The following is a 15552-nucleotide window of genomic DNA, read 5'->3' on the forward strand; positions in this document are numbered from 1 at the left end:
TGGAACAGCAGACTGGTTCTAAATTGGGAAAGGAGTATGTCAAGGCTATATATTGTCACCCTGCTTATTTAACTTATATGCAGAGTACATCATGAGAAATGTTGGGTTGGATGAAGCACCAGCTGGAATCAAGATTGCCAGGAGAAATATTAATAACCTCAGATATGCAGATGACACCACTCTTATGGCAGAAAGTGAAGAGGCACTAAAGAACATCTTGAAGAAAGTGAAAGAGGAAAGTGAAAAAGCTGGCTTAAAACTCAACATTCAAAAAACTAAGATCATGGCATCTGGTCCCATCACTTCATGGGGAATAGATGGGGAAACAGTGGAAACACTGAGAGACTTTCTTTTCCTGGGCTCCAAAATCACTGCAAATGGTGACTGCAGTCATGAAATTAAAAGATGCTTGCTCCTTGAAAGAAAAGCTGTGACCAACCTAGACAGCATATTAAAAAGCAGAGACATTACTTTGCCAAGAAAAGTCCATTTAGTCAAAGCTATGGTTTTTCCAGTAGTCATGTATGGATGTGAGAATTGGACCATAAAGAAAGCTGAGCGCCAAAGAATTGATGCTTTTGAACTGCGGTGTTGGAGAAGACTCTTGAGAGTCCCTTGGACAAGCAAGGAGATCCAACCAGTCAATCCTAAAGGAAATCAGTCCTGAATATTCATTGGAAGGACTGATGCTGAAGCTGAAACTCCAATACTTTGGCCACCTGATGTGAAGATCTAACTTATTGGAAAAGACCCTGATGCTGGGAAAGACGGAGAAGGCAATGGCACCCCACTCCAGTACTCTTGCCTGGGAAATATCCCAGACGGAGGAGCCTGGTGGGCTACAGTCTATGAGGTCGCAAAGAGTCGGACACGACTGAGCAACTTCACTTTGACTTTTCACTTTCATGCACTGGAGAAGGAAATGGCAACCCCCTCCAGTATTCTTGCCTGGAGAATCACAGGGACGGGGGAGCCTGGTGGGCTGCTGTCTATGCGGTCGCACAGAGTCGGACACGACTGATGTGACTTAGCAGCAGCAGCTGGAAAAGATTGAAGGCAGGGGGAGAAGGGGATGACAGAGGTTGAGACGGTTGGATGGCATCACCGACTCAATGGACATGTGTTTGAGCAAGCTCCAGGAGTTGGTGATGGACAGGGAGGCCTGGCAGTCCATGGGGTCGCAGAGTTGGACATGACTGAGTGACTGAGCTGAACTGAACTGAACTGGAGTATTTCACTTGCCAGTCTAGGTGGTCATAGTACACATTCTATTGCAGAGAGACTTGGAGAGTTAAATTCGTGGACGATTGTTCAAGAGGCAGGTATAGCATGAGTGTCTGCTGAGAAGAGGGACTTCCAAAATAAACTTATTGAGCCTCAACTTGGTTAGTCAGAATGAGGAGTTCATATATCTTGTTTTAAGGATATCCTTATATAAATAAGGATATACATCCTAGGAATACGCTATAGTCACGAGAAGGTAGTGTGGATTGTACTGTGTAACATGTTGAAAAGAAACAAACTTCTCTTGAGAGATGCATGTGAGTGAAGTGCGTGTGCACGTGTGCACATACACACACTCCACTGGGTCAGAATTCAGGATATTGGAGCTGAAGCACAGCTAACTCTGTGTTGTTGACCGCATGTTTTCCATGGGTGCCCATGAGAACAGTGAAGGAGGTGCATGCCACAGGTCTAGCTGTCACACGTGGTGGGCATTCCACGTGTGTGAAGCGTGAGTTTCCCAGAGGCTACAACATCATGTCTGTGATTGTGACAGGAGTGGTCCTTTGGGTGCAGGCAGGAACTTTAAAGTTTTGGTCCAACTGTGACAGGGAGCGATATTTGCCAAGGTTGAGTTCCTTTGTCATTCTCATATAGGATTGTATTTCTTTCGAAGATTTTGTTTTGTATAGCCATTTGTTAGAAGGCTCAGTAATAAAGAATCTGCCTGTCAATGCAGGAGACACAGAAGATCCCTGGGTCAGGAAGATCCCCTGGAGGAGGAAATGACACCCCACTTCAGGATTCTTGCCAGGAAAATCCCATGGACAGAGGAGCTGGGCGGGCTACAGTCCATGGGGTTGCAATGAGTAGGACACAGCTGAGCGACTGAGCATTCATACATACAGATAGCCATGTGTAGCTGTTTGCTTAGCACCTGTTCCACTGGACTCTTATCTTTTAAGAGCTTAGCTCATAACTCTTTTGCTCAGCATCATATCCCCAGTGTCTGTCACAAACATACCACCAGCCTTTCTCAAAGGTGGTACCTCATCTGATCCACAGGGACACAAACAATGATTTGAGGGGCTATTTTCTCAGTTCTCTTAAGGATGGTATATAACTAGTAGCATTCCTGATGCACAGGGAAGAATTAATACCCATTATATAGAATAGATATGTAGGGGTGTTGGGGCTTACTTCTCTCACAGAACTTTGGTGAGAAAGGCTGGCAGATACCGCGATGAATTAGGATGCCTTCTGAGGGTGAGGGAGGAGAGGATAGCTCCCCCAATTGTGCTTTCTAGAAGTAGGGTGAATAAATGTTGGTTAGCAAAAGAACAGACTTCCACTAATCCCTCAATATTCATTAAATGAATGAGTATGTGGGGATTCAACCCTCTTAGCTCAGGTCACTCCTCTCTCTCAGGTTGGTGAAAAAACAGAGGGTGCTGTGAATATGCTGAGTGACTGGGCTGAGATTCTATGCCAAGAGTCTCACCATCCTGAAAGCAAACCTTTCATCTGCTTCTACTCCACTGATGACAACTATTTTGTCTTCTTAAACTGGGTGGAACTGTATTCAAAACAAATGCAGGTAAAGTGACCTCATCCTTTTCCCCCTCATTCTTTTTTTTTTTACATTGTATTTATTTACTTGGTTGCACTGGGTCTTTGTTGCCGGGCTCAGCCTCTCTCCAGTTGTAATGAATGGGGGCTACTCTCTAGTTGCAGTGAGCGGCTTTCTCACTGAAGTGGCTTCTTTTGTCACGGAGCATGCACTCTAGGGCACGCACGTTTCAGCAGTCACGCTGCATAGGCCTACTAGTTGTGGCTTGTGGGCTCTATAGCACAGACTCAATATTTGTGGCACACAGGCTTAGCTGCCCCCCGCATGTGAATATTCCCAGGCCATGGAATGAACCCGTGTCCCCTACATTGGCAGGCAAATTCTTAATCTCTGGACCACCAGGGAAGTCCCCTACCTTGTGCTTAACCCATTTTATATGCATAATACTTAAACTGCCCTCATCTTAGGATGCTGAGGGTGATTCTAAGCTAGCTCACTGTAATACCCATCTCCATATCCGAATCAGACCTGGATGCAGTGATCCTTCTTCCCCTCTAGTCATCAGGTTGACAGAATTCACATTCTCCATAAAGTAGGCTAAAGGCCAAGGAAAGAGCCTTAAACATAGTGCTTCTATCACACACCTGACTCCTAGCATCAGGAAACTCCCAAAGTCAAGCTATTCAGTCTTTTCTTAGACCCACAAGAGGGAAAAGGGATCTAAACATTCAACTTTTTTCTACCCCTCACTTAAAATTTTTTATTTATTCAGCTGTGCCAGGTCTTAGTTGCAGCATGTGGGATCTTTGATCTTTGCTGTGGCATGTGGCATCTGGTTCCCTGACCAGGGATTGAATTTGGGCCCCCTGCATTGGGAGCACAAAGCCTTAGCCACTGGCCCACCAGGGAGGTCCATCTACCCCTCACATTGGGGAGGAGGCTTCCTCCACGGTGAGGCTTTCATCTCTCATCCTCTTCTAGGCAGTACTCTGGATACAGAAGAAAGCTGCAGAAATGGAAGGAGTGATAAAAAAGATGAAGTTCCATGTGATGGCTCAAGTGCCACCCATCCAAGCAATGGTCCACATAGCTCCCTATCACATGTTAATCGCTTATTGTGATGACATGTGCCTGTGGCTCTTTGGGGATCACCATCAAGGGTTCATATCTCTGGGTATGGTCCCCTGTCGTTTCCCCATCAGCTGCCTCAGCTATGACTCAGAAACTGAGATGCTTCTCTCTGGCACCCTGGGCGCTGTGGTCACCTGGTTTATCTTGCCAAACGGCAGGGGCCTGCAAGTGGCCCAAACTGTGCCTGTGCCTGGTGGTGAGCTTGTTCAGGGCTTTTCCCTGAATGGCCCCCCGGGCTCCCTGCTGGCTCATTGTGAGAATAAGGTGAGAGTCTTCACCCACCGAGGTCAGGGCCAGCTAGAAGAGGTGAAGAAGTTCACTCCCATCAACAGTGGCTCCACCATCACCTGCTCCTTCACTTGTTTATCTCAGGGCTACTTCTATGTTGGAAACAAGGATGGAGAAATCCATGCGTGGGGTCTAGACAGAGGTAACTTCCTCCACAGCTTCCAGGCTCATTCCTCATCAGTGATATGTATCCAAAGCCGGTCAGAGACCTATACCTTACTAACAGCAGGTGGTGAAGGTGTCGTGAAGGAATGGAACCTTGCCTTTGGGAACTTGCTGCGGCAGTTGGATATTGACAAGAACATGCAGAGACTGCAGTTCATTGATAATAGCACCTTTTTCTGCCAGACTAACCACACTTTCTCATTGTATCACCTGCCCTACTTTTATAGCCTCTTCAATGTCTGTGGTTCTGCTCCCCAGGAGGTGCGGCGGGTCTGCTGTGGCCATAATTGGACTCGGATCCTATGTGCCACTAAGGATGGTCTATTGCGCTTCTTGTCTCCAGTAACAGGAGATCTCCTGGTTATCACCTGGCCTCTACTTATCATGGATAAGGCTGTGGCTTGGGCCTATGACTCACACAGAGAGGAGCTCTTTGTGGCAACAGATGGTTCAGAGGTGCTGGTGTTTGATGCAACACGCTCTCCTTGCACAGCCAAGTATCTTATGTGTCCTTCAGTAAACCTTGGGGATAGAGTCAGATGCCTGGCCTACGGGCACCACCATTTGGGTAAGGGCCTTGTAGGACTGATGTTCAGTGGGCACGACAGCGGCACTGTGAGAATCCTCTCCCACTACAGTTGTGCCCGAGTAGCAAAGATTCTTCACTCTGGGGCAGTCCTGGCATTGTCTACCCTGGAGGGTCCCCAGGAGTACTCCTTGCTCTGTTCCTATGGCATGGATAATATTGTATACCTGACAGAAGCTGTGCTTCAGGGGAACAGGGTAGTCCTGCAGCCTGTCAGCCAAATTCTCTGTGTTTGCCCCCTAAAGCACGTGATACTCTTGCCAGGTTCTGTGGGTGCCATCACTGAGAACCACCACTGGCATCTCTGGAGTTATCAGGACTTCCCGACATCTCCAGGATCAAAGCAGAGATCTGATTTTAAAGAGACAAAATGCCTGCATCAGTGTGCCATCACTTCATTTGATGTCTGCCTTCCCCTGAAACTTTTTGTCACCGGGGATGCTGGCGGCTCAGTCCGGATCTGGGACTTCTGTGGGAAACTCATAACTGAGTTGGACTCTGCATTATATTTTGGCCCACTCTGCTTTGCCAATGACCGGGGTGACTTGCTTCTGACTTTCAACCAGAGTCTTTACCTGGTATCCTGCTTAAAACTACTCCCTCCAGCCCAGCTGATTCACCTAAGTCTCCTGAACAATGCAGATGACATACAAGAAGCCCCTAAACCCTTCCTGCCTAGCTTCTTCTTTTCATTCGAAAAAGTATTTGTACCCAAATTTGTCTACTTTGGTCAAGCGCCGCAGGAATTACAGGGGCTAGAGGCCCTTGTTAACAAGAGGATGATTGCCTTTGACCATACTGTGCCCCATGTTGTGGAGGAAGAGAGGCCTAAGTCCTCTGTGATGCAGGAGGGACCCACATTGCATTTTCTGGAAGATAAGTGTATTGATTTTCCTATTCTTACTCCCAAACGTGATCGTCCCCCATTCGTGGTTCCTCCACAGTTGCGACTGGCTGGCTGGGATGGGTTGAAACCTTACCAGATATTATGGCATTTCTTTGGTCAAGGGCGGCCTTGGCCCTTTCCTCCAGATGGCTACATCCCCAACTCAGTGATCCGTGCCCGTCTTTGGCCTGAGGGTACCCCCGTCTTCTTGCACTGTGATCTCCGTGTATCCTATCAAGATAAGGACTGGGACATGACTGGACTCAGCAGAAGTCAGGCACTGTCACCTGTGACTTCAATAAGACAAAAAATCTCAAAGAGGAAACCGGACCAAAAACCCATGCCGGGCAAACAAACCTTCTTTGATATTCTCGTAAACTTGGCTAGTCAAAATTGGATGGGAAGAAAACTGGATGAAGGACTTATCAATACTATAATTGAGACCATCCTCAACCTCACAGTTTACTGTTCTATCGAGCAATACAAGACATACATAAGTATCCTGGCACAGATTTTTGCCTCCCATCAAGTATCTCCAAGGTGGCATTCTGAGACTGCTTGTCGCCTCATGGAAGACACAAGTCATTCCAATCCAGAGGTCCGGGAGACAGCCTGGGAGGGATTGGAGAAGCTAGGCTTCATGAGCCGTCTCTTTGCGATTCCCCTGGCTGTGGGATTGATGGACAGTGATAAAAATGTGCGGGCTAAGGCCTTATACCTTATGGTAAGAGTCACAGGCATCCAAACTAAGAACATGCTGATAGCTCTGCTGAAGAGACGAGACACGCTCCAGGAAATGCAGTGAGTCAGTAACCATATTCCCTTCTGTTCCTTTCGGCTCCTAATCTTCAAAATCTGACTGCTTCTTTTCCTTTTCCCACAACCTTTTCTGTTCTTTTCCTCTGCCTGTGTTCTTTGTTTCTATTTGCTCCCCCCCCCCCACACAGCCTGTCTATCCCTTGACTTAAAAAAAAAAAAAAGCACAACATGAGAGTCATGAGTTAAGTTTTATTTGGGCAAAATGAGGATCATAGCTCAGGCTATGACAGCATTTCAGATATTTCTGAGAAAACGCTCCAAAGAAATGGGTGGGGGCGGGCAGGGGGAGGTCAATATATATGTGATTTTGGTGAAGGGGGAGTTCATACAACCAAGCACATATTTTTGCAGAAGGTTGCTGCTAGTCACGAGGAGTAGATGTCACCATGAAGGAATCTGGTGCTTTTCTAGATATGAGGAGATGCAAGAATTGGGCTCATACATTAAGAAGAATGAAATAATGCCATCTGCAGCAATATGGATGGACCTAGAGAGTGTCATACTGAATCAGACAGTAAATCAGACAGTAAATCAGACAGAGAGAGAGAAATAGCATATGACATCCCTTATATGTGGGATCTAAAAAGAAATTATACAAATGATCTTACTTACAAAACAGAAACTTACAAAACATTTTCACAGACTTAGAAAATGAACTTACGGTTGCCAGGTGGAAACAATAGTTAGGGAGTTTGGGATGGTCATGTACACACTGCTGTATTTAAAATGGATAACTAACAAGGACCTATTGTATAGCACATGGAACTCTGCTCAATGTTATGTGGCAGCCTGAATGGGAGGGGGTTTGGGGAAGAATGGATACTTGTATATGTATGACTGAGGCCCTTTGCTGTTCACCTGAAACTATCACAACATTGTTAATTGGCTATATCCCAATAAAAAATTAAAAGTTCAAAAAAGAAAAAAGAAGGAATTGGGCACATAAAATCAGTGTCTGAAAATATCTAACTATCTAAAGATCTGTTCTGCCAGTTTCTCCAAAGAAGACTGCCTTATTCCTGATCTCCACCTCCTGAACACAGTTCAGGGTGTGTTAAAGGTCAACAACCACAGTTGCACGTGACTTAATCCTTGTAGAGGCAGATGGCAAATGTCCTTGGCAAGTGGCAATTTTAGCTGACACCCTCTTTTTCTGTCCATTGAGTAGCCTGCTCTTCCATCATTTCCTCACTTCCTTAAGATTCTTCGAGACTCAAGTCCCAAGATCTCCCAACTAAAGAAGCATCTTGGGTCACTCTGACTACTCTATTCCTTGCTTCTCTTTATCCATCTTTTACCTTGAACTACTCTGTCCTAGACAGTTACTTTAGCCCTGCCTCTTCCACTATCCTTAAGCCACTACCTCCTTTTCCTTTTCTTCCTTCTTCTCCTCCTTTTCCTCTAATTTTGTTTTATTGATGGCTCAGTATAATTCTTGTTTTACCTTGACTTTTGTAGGGAAGACTTTATTGGAGAAATCTCTCTGGACCAGCTTATGGGAATTCAAGCTAGTGGTATCCAGTACCTGCTTACTCAGGTGGAGCAGCAGTTAAATGAGAACCTGACCTTGTCACACAGAGAGGAGAAACCTCCTTTGGTTTTAGTTATATCAAGGGATCATGAACCTGATGAACAAACACTCAAAATTTGGTCAGAACCTGCAAAGATTGCCAAACCAGATCAAAGAATGACACGTGTTACAGCAAAGAGCAAGAATCTCAGTAAGTATGGGATAATATATTTGGTATATTTGGGGCCCGCTTTTGGGCACCAAAAGGCAGGGTCAATAAGCCCAAGTTATATAAAAAGATACCAGCGGTGACAGACTTAAGGACGGACTCTTTCACAGAAAGTAAGCTTTCTGGGAAAGATCTACCCCGTAACAAATTTGTTTTTATTGTTTAGTCACTAAGTTGTGTGTGACTCTTGTGCGACCCCATGGGCTGTAGCCTGCCAGGCTCTTCTGTCCATGGGATTTCCCAGGCAAGAATACTGGAGTGGGTTGCCATTTACATCTCCAGGAGATCTTCCCACAACAAATATCAAGGTCTCATTTCTTTGTGCTGTGCTGTCCTAACTCACTTCAGTCCTGTCCAACTCTTTGGGACCCTATAGACTGTAGCTTGCCAGGCTCCTCTGTCCATGGGATTTCCCAGGCAACAATACTGGAGTGAGCTGCCATTTCCTTCTCTGGGGGATCTTCCCACAACAAATACCAAGGTCTTGTTTCTTTAGGGATATGGAAATTGGGATAAAAGAGCAGACACTTCTGGGCCATAAAGCTTTTGTCGTCTGTACTTTTTGTTACCTTTTACAGCAGTTCATTGAACTAGGTGTGTCAGAGGATCTCACTCAGGACCTCTGTGTTTTTCTCAATTACTTTTATCCCAATATCTCTGCAGTTAAAAAGGACATGAAAGTTTCCAGGAAGCAGAGAGAGAGAGAATTGAGCCCTGTGTTGGTGACTTTAGAGCATGAAGATGAACAGAGAGAAGCCGAGGAATCAGATCAAATCGACATTCAGGATGTTGCCTCAGAGCCAGACCTGTCGCTAAGTACTTTCAGCCCAGTCACACCCAAAGAGGATACTGAATCAAAGGAGGTTGTGTTGGAGGCCACAAAAGTCACAGAACCCACAAAAGCCTTGGAGATCAAAAAAGCAGTGAAGGCCAGAGAGGCAGTGGAGGCCATGGGAGTTACGAAGGCCATAGATCAACAGGACATGAGAGATTATGGAAAAGTGATCCCTAAGGCAGAGAGACAAGAAAACCTGAAAAGGCTTTGGGAAAGAGCAATGGAAAAAACCCATCACAAAGTAAGTGTGAAGTTGAAAGAGAAGAGAAAATTGAAGGAAATCCCAGAAACAATTGCAGAAGAGCCCAAGAAAGAGGTTTTACAGGTTGCTGAGCCAGAAGAAGATGCAACGAAGGTATTTAGAAAAGCTGGTCACGGTTTGTCTGGGATGCCTGGCCGCATGACCAAATCAGAAACCAGATCTTGGCGGGAAGACATTTGCAATCTTGTGACCTCAAGGATAGCAAGTTCCAATCCAGGAATGTTAAGGGATCTGAGTCAAGAGTTGGTGAACTGGGCTCAGGCAATACTTGCTCCCCAAGAGCCCAGCTGGGATCTCTTCCAGGAGATTTGTCCTCTTTTAAAGGACTCTTCAGAACTGGATGACATAGAGATGGAAGAAACACCTGTTGTAACAGAAGTGGTTACAGAGGTTGTCAAGGAAGAAAAGACAGTAGGACCTGGAGAACAAGAAGAACAAAGAGCTAAAAAAATGTTAAAGAAAGGCAAGGTGTCTTCTAAAGTCAAGAAAAAGAAAGTTGCTTACTTCGATGATGACCAAGTATCAGACAAAATGAGATTCCAAAAAGTAAAGACACTAGCTATGCAAAAAGGGAAAATAATTGGGGAAGCAAGACAACTGAGTAAGCAGGATTTGAAATTAATGCAGGGAAAAGAGAAACTGACCAAGGACAAGAAATCGATCCTTCAAAAAGAAAAAAGAGCTGAGGAGGAAGAAATATCACCCATCTCACAAAAGAAGTTAACCAAGGCAGAGCAGAAGTTAGTCCAAGGAGAAAAGAAGGGAACTGGGAAAGAAGAGGAACTACTAGGAAAAGGAAAGAGGGTGAACTGGGAAAGGGGAAAGGTCACCCCGGGACAAAGGACATGGTACTGGGAGAAGGTTACGGTGGACCACAAAGAAGGTAGGCAGGCCCAGGAAGAGGAGCTGATGGAGGAAGAGGAGGAGCTGATGGAGGAAGAGGAGGAGCTGATGGAGGAAGAGGAAGAGCTGATGGAGGAAGAGGAGGTGCTGAGCAAGGAAGAGGAGGAGTTGAGTGAGGAAGATGAAGAGCTGAGAAAGGAATTGGAGGTGCTGGGTGAGGAACTGGAGAAGATGATTGTGGCACTGGGGGAGCTCAATGAGGAACTGGAGGAGCTGGGTGAGGAAGAGGAGGTGTTGGCCCAGGAGAAGGAGGAAATAATCCAGAACCTAGAGAAACAAATTGAAAAAATGATGAAAAACTATCGCAAAATAAAGAAACAAATGGGGGAAATGGAGAAACATGATGAGGAAGAGGCCTGGGAAAGGGAAAAATTGGCCCAGGAAGAGGAACATTTGTCTAAAGAAGAGGAAAGACTGTCTGGGAAAGAGGGAAAACGGACATTAAAAAGACACAGCTTGGTAAAGCAAGAGATGAAATTGATCCGAGAAAAAAAGAAATCATTCATGATAGAGAAGAAAGAGGCCCATAAAAAGAAACAAATCCAAGAAAAGGAAAAGCAAATTGAGAAACCGGAGAAAGTAGACCAGAAGGAGAGGCAGGCTAAGGAAAAGGAGGAAGATGCCAAGGACAAACAATTAGCCAGGGAAAGACAGAAACTAAGCCAAAAAGAGGAGGAAATGTTTGGAGAAAAGGAGAAACTGTCACAACAAGAAGTTAAACAGATCCAGAAAAGGGCAAGCAAAGCTTGGAAAAAGGAGGGAGGGGCCCAGAAAGTGCAGAAAATAACCAAGAAAAAGAGACGACAGATCTCAGGGAAAAAAGTGGACCTAGGAGAGAAGGGAGAGGCCAGGGAAATGGAGAAACTGTCACTGAAAGAAGAGAGACAGGCCCAGGAAGGAAAGAGACAGGATCAGAAAAAGGACAAACTGACTCCAAAAGCAGCTGAGGAAAAAACCCAACTAGTCAGAGGAAAAATGAAACTGGTCTCAAAAGAGAAAAGTAGAGAGAAAATTGAGAAAGTGTCCCCAAAAGAAGAGAAATGGGTCATGGAAAAAGAGAAGAAAATCAGCAAGGAAAAAAAACAATGGGCCCACAAAAGAAAATTAGCCCTACCAGAGGAGAAACAGGCCCAGGATGAGAGAATATGGGGTCAGAAAGAGAGTGAGCGAAGAAAACAATGGGCCTGGAGAAAAGAGAAACTGTCCCGAGAAGAGAAGAAACAAGCCGATGAAATGGATAAAAAGTCCCAACAAAGACAGGCAAGGGCTTTAGAGAAAACACTGACTCAGGAAGACAGTTTCATGGGCAAGGAAGAGAAGCATATTGCCGAGGAAGAAAGGACAATAGCCAGGGAAGGAATTGGTGTAACTAAGAGAAAGAAAAAAGCAACTCAAGAAGAGAAAGAAACTATTGAAGAAGAGGGGAAACTGGCCTATGACGTTAGGGCCAAGGAGATGGGTGTTGCTAAGGAAGAAAAGAAAAGAATTCAAGAGGAGAGTATACAGGAAATGAGGAAACTGGATATGGGGGTGGGGATTAGTTCTGAAGGAAGAGAGACTAGTTCCAGAGAAAAAGATATAAGGAAGAAAGAGAGTCACCTGATGCAGATCCTGGCTAAAATAATTAGAGAAATGAATAGAGTGCCATTGCAAGAAACAGGAATACCTGAGGAAGATCAACTGTTTTCTATGGAAATGAGTGAAACTGATGGCCAGAGGTGGGAATTTTCTAAAGAACCAGAGGAAATAACCAGAGAAGAGAAGCAGCTGGTTCAGAAAGAGAGAAAACTAGAAGATGACAGACTAGCTACTGAAGAGAGAATACTGACCAATGAAGAGAGCTTGGAGGAAGACCAAAGGTTATTAGAGAAGGTCCAGGAAAATATACTATTAGATAAAACCCAGGTAGACAGTATGTTAAAGGAGGCCCAGCAGCAAAATCTGTTAGGAAAAAAGCAGCTGAAGAAGCTTCTAAAGATAATCAAGGAGAAGAAACCAGAAAAGACCCAGGTAAAGTGGTTATTAGAGAATATTAGAGACATACTATTCGAAGGCTTATCAGAGAGTTTGATTGAGAAGGAAGTGGAAGCTCCAGCTAAGAAGAGGATAGATGAGGAGAGGCTCATTGAAGGAGAGGAGAAGGAGAAGGAGGAGGAGGAGGAGATTCTGCCCAAGAAAGAGAAAGGGAAATACCTGATAAAGAAGAAGGAAAAGAAAGTAAGCCTGAGTGAAGAGGAATTGGAGGAGAGCTTGGCTGGGAAGCATAGGAAAAAGAGTTTAACTCAAATAAGGAAAAAGGAAAAGAAACTGACTCAGGAGAAAGAGAAGCTGGATAAGAAGGTAAAAGAGGGCCCACATGAGGAAGAGATGGAGCCCTTCAGCAAGGAGGAAGGTGGGGCCCCACACATGGAGAAGGAGGAGGAGGACTTCAGTGAGGAGGAGGAGAGCCGAAGTGAGGAAGAGAGTCTGAGTGAAGAGGAAGAGAGCCTGAGTGAGGAGGAGAGTCTGAGTGAGGAGGAAGAAAGCCTGAGTGAGGAGGAGAGTCTGAGTGAAGAGGAAGAGAGCCTGCGTGAGGAGGAGAGTCTGAGTGAGAAGGAAAAGGAGGGCCTGAGTGAAGAAGAGGAGAGCCTGAGTGAGGAGGAAGAGGGCCTGAGTGAGAAGGAGAAGAGTCTGAGTGAAAAAGAGAAGCGTCTGAGTAAGAAAGAGAAGGCTCTGCATGAGAAGGAGAAGAGTCTGAGTGAGAAAGAGGAGGAAGAAGAAAAAATGGAGAAGACAGAGAAAAAAGAGGAGGAAAAGGAGGCAAGACAGAAGGATGAGGAGAGTATGAGTAAAGAGAAGGAACAGCCAAGAAGACTTACAGAGGCAATGCTCCCAGTAAAGCAGAGAGTATGGAAAACAGAGCTCCCAAAGGAAGGAGTGAACTTATTGAAGCCAGCAACAGTAAGTGAGGTTCTTGCTGAGAAAAGGGAAGACACAGCTAAAGAAGAAATGGCTCCTAAAAAAGACAGATTGTTTTATGGACAGGTAAGTCCCACAGTTAGGGATAAGACTATGTGGCCAACAATTATGAAGAGCCCCCTCAAAACACCATCTCCTGTAGCCCTGGGAAAAGAAAAGGGAATGCCCCTCAAAGTGTTAGGGCATCATTTTGATGTGGAAGAACAGGAAAGTCAACTTCTTAAAGCACATCCCGTGACAATGTCATGGGGAAGACAAGAGGATGTGCTCTTGGACAAAGGCCGGGGCATGTTTTTACAAGTCATGGGAATGGAGACCCAGACCCCAAAAGGCCTCCACAAGCCAAAGTCCCCCTTACTTGAAATTATCAGAGAATCACAGAAACCTAAACGCAGGCCCAAAGATGGCACGTGGAAGTGGTTCTTAAAATCTCAGGATTCTCAAAAGGGCAAGACTGAGGGCCAGGCCCCTGCCCCTGCCCCAACCCCAACCACAGCCCTGTACCCATCCCTTACCTCTATGCCAGCTAAAACACTTGATTCCCCAGATGAGGACTGGATTAGTAATGTCTTAATAAGACTGGAAGCGGGAGAACAACTTTCAAGGGACAGTTTCCATAGACTGAGCCAACTCCTCAAGCATCTCACTTCAAAAGGATATTTGAAACAGACACATCTGTACAGTCTTAAAGCTGTGGCTAAACGCCTCCAGCAGAACCTACAGGCAGGTCACAGAGATATATCACGATGCTATAAAGATGCTTTGAGCCCAGTATACATAAAAGCGATCCCTCCAATCAGAAGGAAAGAAATGGAAAGCTGGGGCGAGCCATTCCCTATCCATGAGCCAGTGTTACTGTCAGCTACTAACAGGACTCAGACCACACAGGATCTCAGCTGGCATCCCTTAGCTGAGTCCTATAGGAAGGAGCAGGTACAGCAGTTATCCACTGCTGTCAAGAAGTTAAAGCACCTTTATCAAACCAGAAAGGATGTTCCTACAGCCTTCTATCCCTCTGTGGATAAAGAGTCCTTGGACATCCGAGCCTTGGGGAGAAGAAGTGAGCTCCCCACATTTCACAAGGCAAAGTCCCGGCCCATCCCTACACCAGCGTTACCATCAATGACCTACAGAGTTCCAGACCCAAAGGCTCTAGCTTGGCTTCTTTCAGGAGAGCCTTACAGGAGTGCACGGGCACAGCAGTTATCCCATGTTCTCCAAGGGATGGGAATGCAACACTTTCATCCTGCCACAAGAGATATTTTCACAGGTGCCCATGCTTCTGTGGGAAAACAAACTCTGGCACTGATGTTTCAGAACGATCTCAGGGCTCTGAAGGGTGAAGGGAGGGCCCTCAAGCTGCCCCCGCTGGAAAAGAAGGCACAGCCTGTCTCTAAAGACGAGGAAGAGCTCCCCCAATGGGAGACGTTTGTGGCCTTGTACCATGTTCTGCGGATGTTGCAGAAGCGATATGCGAGAGACAGTGCTGCGTGGATGGAACAGTTCAAACGTCTCATGGACTTGTACCAGCTCAAGTCCCCCCGAATCCAGAGGCTGCTACTGGAGTTGCTGCAGAGAAAGAGACTCCAACCACAACACACCATCTACGAAGACGCTGCAAGGATCAAGGAGTTGGTGCCTGGTGAACGGTTACTCTCTGACCTATTGTGTGGTAGTTCTCATACCCCTGCAGGTCCCCTTGAGTTCCGGAATGTTGTACCCTTGCCTGGGCAGAACAGAGTGCATACTATTCAACCCACGGGCATTGCCCAGTATGGATTCTTAGAACTTGCCTGGAAAAGGCTACCAAAAGTCAATCCTTACCGTAGGGACAGGCTGCCCAACATCCATACCCCCACTCTCTGATTTGGTGGACTATTAAGACTCTGGGGTCTTACTGGAAAGTAAGACCCAGCCACAGGTTTTAAGCCTCCTTACCTGGTACCCACTTTAAAGTGAGCATAGACATGGACTCCTTTTCATTCAGCTCCAGAAACCTATTAATACATACTAAATAAAATGACATTTCTCATTTGTAACAAATTTGTTATTCAGTCACTAACTTGTGTCCAACTCTTTGAGACCCCATGGACTGCAGCATTCCAGGCTTCCTTGTCCATCACTATCTCCTGGAGTTTGCTTAAACTCATGTCCACTGGGTCAATGATGCTATCTATCCATCTCAT

The 15552-nt window shown here is 45.7% G+C and overlaps 3 protein-coding genes across 3 annotated transcripts in view; all 3 read left to right on the plus strand.

The window, feature by feature from the left end:
- The window catches only part of LOC138991651 (WD repeat-containing protein 87-like), a 26343-nt gene extending 17336 nt beyond the window's left edge, over nt 1-9007 (plus strand). The window contains exons 4-5 of the mRNA XM_070386743.1: nt 3776-6651; nt 8128-9007. Of these exons, the coding sequence (XP_070242844.1) occupies nt 3776-6651; nt 8128-8491 (3240 nt within the window). The 3' untranslated portion in view covers nt 8492-9007. The remainder of the gene's footprint in view (nt 1-3775; nt 6652-8127) is intronic.
- On the plus strand, nt 8909-13604 carry LOC138991652 (WD repeat-containing protein 87-like). Its single transcript, XM_070386744.1, has 4 exons — nt 8909-10645; nt 10745-10824; nt 11071-13432; nt 13569-13604. Exons 1-4 carry the CDS (start codon nt 8909-8911, stop codon nt 13602-13604), a joined length of 4215 nt encoding a protein of 1404 aa, XP_070242845.1.
- Nucleotides 13605-13606: 2 nt separating this feature from the next.
- LOC138991653 (WD repeat-containing protein 87-like) lies at nt 13607-15232 on the plus strand. The gene is made up of 2 exons (XM_070386745.1): nt 13607-14199; nt 14461-15232. Exons 1-2 carry the CDS (start codon nt 13607-13609, stop codon nt 15230-15232), a joined length of 1365 nt encoding a protein of 454 aa, XP_070242846.1.
- The last annotated feature ends 320 nt before the right edge of the window (nt 15233-15552 follow it).

This window comes from Bos mutus, chromosome 18, assembly GCF_027580195.1.
Source record: "Bos mutus isolate GX-2022 chromosome 18, NWIPB_WYAK_1.1, whole genome shotgun sequence".
NCBI lineage: Eukaryota > Metazoa > Chordata > Mammalia > Artiodactyla > Bovidae > Bos > Bos mutus.